At 43.2% G+C, this 5,214-nt stretch overlaps 1 protein-coding gene across 1 annotated transcript; it reads left to right on the forward strand.

Annotated features, from left to right (window-relative positions):
• Window positions 1–1,077: 1,077 nt before the first annotated feature.
• On the forward strand, window positions 1,078–2,326 carry LOC308676804 (claudin-9-like; the record flags this gene model as incomplete). Its single annotated transcript, XM_081342833.1, has 2 exons — window positions 1,078–1,309; window positions 1,464–2,326. The coding sequence occupies exon 2, from the start codon at window positions 1,670–1,672 to the stop codon at window positions 2,324–2,326; it is 657 nt and encodes a 218-aa protein (XP_081198959.1). The 5' UTR covers window positions 1,078–1,309; window positions 1,464–1,669.
• Window positions 2,327–5,214: the final 2,888 nt, after the last annotated feature.

Genomic DNA, 5,214 nt, shown 5'->3' on the forward strand with positions numbered 1-5,214 from the left:
TAGATCAATTGTTATCCTGGTTTCACACTGCAGTTAAGGAACTCATCCAGAATCACAATTCTTTAACAGGGTTTGGGTGTTAAAATAACCCTAATCACAACATCTATAGGCACATCTGTAAATTAAGTCCCAATAACTGGATTAGCACATAACGTTCAGCCACAGTACTCTATGCTTTATAATGTCTTTTTAAGTCAACCAAAATTGACTGGGTTCTCCCAACACACTGAGCCAAAAGTGCCTTAGTCTAACATACAGTTAGCAACAGGACTGAATCCACTAAAATGCAGAAAATCAGAACAAAGTTTAATTCCGTCTTCTTTGGTTTGAATTGGGAGAAAGTTGAGTGTTTTTAATCATATTATGCACATTAATGTAAAATACTAATGTCAGATTATGCTGCTCCCAATAAATGTTTTGTGATCAACCACTGTTAACAGTAGTTGTGCTGTCAATTCTTTAAATGCAACTCAGGAAAAATTTTTATCTTATCGAAATGAACTTCACAAAAGCCTCCTGTTGTGCATTTATTAGAGAGAGTTGCATTTGTGTAATGAAAATAAAGGGATGTTTGTGCATGCGCTTGTGTGGACATGTATGCATGTGGACCCCTGTGTTAATAAGTGTTCAGTTAATTTAAATAGTAGATGTGACCCTTCTATGTAACTTTGGAGTTATGCCTGGTTGGCATAATGACTATCTAATAGTTTCCATTTTTTAAATTTCTCTTCTAGAAGAATTTGACCACAATAACTCCCTCTATGTCTTTCTGTCTTTCTTCCTCCCTCCCTCCCTCCCTCCCTTTCCACCCTTGCTTGTTTTTCTCGGCCTCTTCCTCTCCCCCCCTTGTTCTCCTCTGGAATGGGCAGCTTCCCAGCAGAAAATAAAGAAATATTCAAACTCTCTCCATAACACCACCACCACCCAGGCCTTGGTTACCATGGATCCCCCAATGCCCTTCTCGGATTGGTCTTCTGCCCCTCCCATCCACCTGTTGGGGGTTCATATAACCCGCCCCTCACTGTCCCTAAGCTGAGGCTCCCTTGGGATCCTTCTAGACAAACAGGTACCTGTGAAGGAGAACAATGCAATAACAAACAGGTTGTCGGAGCCACCGAGAAAAGATAGCACTGGATTTATCCTTATTTCCCCTTTAGGGGTTCTTCACCTTTCAGACTTTGGCCTGTCCTTCTCCAACCCAGCTCCTAAAGTGACACCTCACAGACAGTTATTTCTGGATGACCCTACATCAAAAACCGACTCTCAGAAGCTATAGATTGCCATCTTCGAAGCTGCTTTCCGTATGCAGGTAACCCAAGAAGGCCTCTTCTGTAACAGTTCTGCTCGCTGATCTACTAGAGAGAGTTAATTTTAACGAAAAGCTCCGTACGTTTTCTTTGTCTTGGACAGCCACACGAGTGCAACGTTCTTTTGGGATTGATTTATTAGTGGGTTTTTTTCAGGGTGAAAACATAAGACTTCTGATGTCCCCTACCACCATTGAGAGGGAGTATTTTCTGAATTCTCGTCTTCATTGATTTCTACCGAAAACAACTTGTCTCTTGGGGTTTCTGTCCATAATCCATCATCCTTGGCCTTCCCAGAGGGCAGAAGAAGAAAGGAAAAAAAAGAGGTGGGCATTTTATAGCCAAAGTGAAGGATAGCCATAATGGCATCTGCGGGGCTAGAGATCATGGCTCTGTCTCTGTGCATCTTTGGCTGGTTGGGGACTATCCTTTCGTGTGCATTGCCCATGTGGAAGGTTTCAGCATTCATCGGAAACAACATTGTTGTGGCACAGGTGATCTGGGAGGGACTGTGGATGAATTGTGTGGTACAGAGTACTGGCCAGATGCAGTGCAAGATCTATGATTCCATGCTAGCCCTGCCTCAAGATGTCCAAGCTGCCCGGGCCCTCATGGTTATCTCTGTGGTGCTTGCTGTCCTGGCATTGTTGGTGGGTATTGTTGGAGCCAAGTGTACCAACTGCGTGGAGGAAGAAGGTGCCAAGGCACATATTGTCATTACCTCAGGTGCCTTCTTTATCGTCTCAGGACTTCTTGCACTTATTCCTGTCTGCTGGTCTGCCAACTCCATCATCCGTGACTTTTACAATCCAATTGTGGCTGAACCCCTCAAAAGAGAACTGGGGGCTGCTCTCTATGTTGGTTGGTCAGCTTCTGCCTTACTGCTCCTTGGAGGATCACTCCTATGCTGCTCCTGCCCACCACGGGACAACCGTTATCCAGGCCGTATTGCCTATTCTGTTCCAGCCAGATCTACTGCTCCACCAGGCAGTACCATTGACAAGAGGGACTATGTATGAGCAGTTGTGGTGGTGAAATTTGCCAGATATTGGAAGACCCAAACTAGGACAGGCATTATTGGCCCAAGGACCTCTGGAACCAGAAGATAGGACAACCTTATCAGTTTGGGTTCAGCTGTGAACTCTGGCAACACTGGAATGTTGGTGCATGTATATATGTGAATGTATGTGTGGCTATACAAGTATAATGAATGATGTGGAGTGACTGAGGAAATGTGAACAAATAAAGGGATATGTGAGAGAATGAACAAATCTTTTTCAATGAGATGAATACATCAGCAAACAAAAGTGAAATGCAGGAACAAATGGGGCAGCTGAACAAACAAAGGCAGCTTTAGGAAAAGTCTATGGATAGGTTAACAGTGCATAACATGGGCATGGAGGTGAAAGATAAGTTAGATGAAGAAGAATAGAAACAGCATGATAGCAATGGCTTTGCCATATGGAAAATGAAGTATTGTAGCTATCTCGGGCCAAAGTAGTGGTCTTCTCCTTTTTCCTGTTGCCCCTTCAAAGACTTCAGGCTGTTCCTTCTCTTGGAAGACTGCACTGTGAGGCACAAGATGTGGCTTGGGCTTCTAAGCCAGTTGGATGTCCTCAAAAGCAGCCCTGTCAGCAGTGATGAAGTATGAGTTAAGTTTCCAACCGGTTGACTTTTAAACAGAACGTTGCCATAATGAAAAGTGGTCAGGCAACTGCTGCAGAGGATCTTGGAGGAAAGAGATTATCTGGATCCATTTAAGTCGGGTTTCAGGCTATACAGTGTAGTATAGTACAGAACAATCCAGAGACAGCATTGGTTGTACTTGCTGATGATCTTTGGTGAAGCTGGGATAGGAGTGGTGCTCTTGATCTTTCAGTGGCTTTCAGTACCAATGATCGTAGTAACCTTTTGGACCAGCTGCAGGGTTTGGGGATGGGAGCCCTCATTTTATAGTGGTTCTCCTCTTGCTCCAGTGGTCCAGTCAGTTTTGGGGGAGGGGATGTTGCACCCAGAGCTCTTTGTTTATGAGGTGCATCAGGGCTTGATGGCCTGATGCTTTCGCCTCTTATTCAGCAACTACATGAAACTGTTAGATAAGGTCATCTGTCAATATCACCAGTATCAGATGATACCCATGTTGATCCCAGACTGTCCAGATGATGCTGTCAATGTCCTGTCACAGTGTCTAGAGGTTGTTCAGGTCTCGATGGGGAGGAAAAAGTGGATTCTATCCTGACAAGACAAAATGGACTATATGTATGTCCCCCCCCCACACACACACACCCTTGATCTGGGGACTTTCCATATTTAGTTTTATATGAGACATTACTCCCCCACTTTAAACTGTAGGCAACCTGAGGATCATTCTGGATACATAGCTCTTATTCAAAGAGCAGGTAGCAAGCTGTGGCCAGGAGGGTCTTTGCACAGATTTGCCTGTTGCACAAGTTGCAGCTGTACCTAGATTGGGAGGCCCTTTAGATAGTCACCAATGCCTAGAGAGCTTTTGAATGGACTACTACAATATGATGCAGATGGGTCTGCCTTTGAAGACCTCTTGGAACTTATGTTCCAGAATGCAGTAAGTGCAGGCAATGATGTTCATGCTCTAGTTTGGTCATTTATCATTGCTGCTGTGGGAGCTGCACTGGTGTCCAGTCTGTTTCCAGGTGTAATTTAAGGTGCTGATTATTACCTATGAAGCCCTTCATTGGCCTGTTTATTTGAGAATTGCCTGTTCTAATATTTTCTATCCACCTGGTAAGATTAGGCAAAGAGATGCATTCTAAATCCCTTTAAATAAGCAGTATGGAAAAATAGGAAGTATGTCTTCTCTGTTGCAGTATCTGTCCACTGGAACAGCATCCCATCCAGAAATCTCTAAGGGTCTCATTGTCTATGGAGGTTCTCAGTCATCCAAGTCATGGTTGTCCCAAAGGTGCTTTTTTCATGAGGCAACTGGACTTTCTTGTTTTTCTTTGAAGACGGTTGGCTTCTCATCCAAGAAGCTTCTTCAGCTCTGACTGGATGGCAGGATTTATACTTCTTGAAGACAACTGGTCATTTGCAAGAAAAACAACAAAGCCCAGTTGCCTCGTGAAAAAAGCACCTTTGGGATAAGGCTCTCATTCTGATGAGGTTCCAAAATATTTCGAAGTCTTTGGGGCAGGATGGGTGTGGAGCCCCAACAGTTGTTTCCTCGGTATTTTTTTTCCTGAATGTACATGGTTATTTTTTGTTATATGGTTTTCTTTTTTTAAAAAAAATGTAAACTGCTCAGATGTCCCCCTTATATAAACAAACAAACAAACTAACATCCTTTATCTCAATCAGCAAATGTACCAAGAGCAGGGGGCTATGAGAATAGACCAAGAAGCAGACAAATTAAATAATGAGAGGAACAGAAAATGGTACAGAGAACTGGCTGTTGTATAAATCCTTTTGGCTCCTCTGAAACGAAAGCCATTTTTTGGTCAAAATCTGAACTTACAGAATAAGGAGAGAGACAGAGTTGGGAAAAAAGGTGAATTTCATTCTGCAAGGAACGCAAGAGGAATGGAATGCATGTCTGACTGAAAAAATTGGGGACTTAATGAATGCAAGGAGACTTGGAAAGAGAAAAGGTAACCAACCCAAACCTGCATAAATAACACATGATTTATGAAAGATGTGAATATTGGACAAAGGCCAGAATTACCTGCAAAGATAATGCAGGGGGGAAAAAAGTCTGAAGGGAGCAAAGAAGCTAGTTTGGATTTAGTAAAAAAAGTTGTTTGGAGTGGATGGGGGGTGGGGGTAGGAAAGAACCCTGACCCTACAATTGCCTTGGACTGGAGCTATTTGCTCTCTGGTTAATAATTAGTGGAGGTTTTGGCTATTCTCAGAGGCCTGGGTAAACAAAGGG

The sequence above is a fragment of the Vipera berus genome, assembly GCF_964194415.1.
Source record: "Vipera berus genome assembly, chromosome: W".
In the NCBI taxonomy this organism is placed as follows: Eukaryota; Metazoa; Chordata; class Lepidosauria; order Squamata; family Viperidae; genus Vipera; species Vipera berus.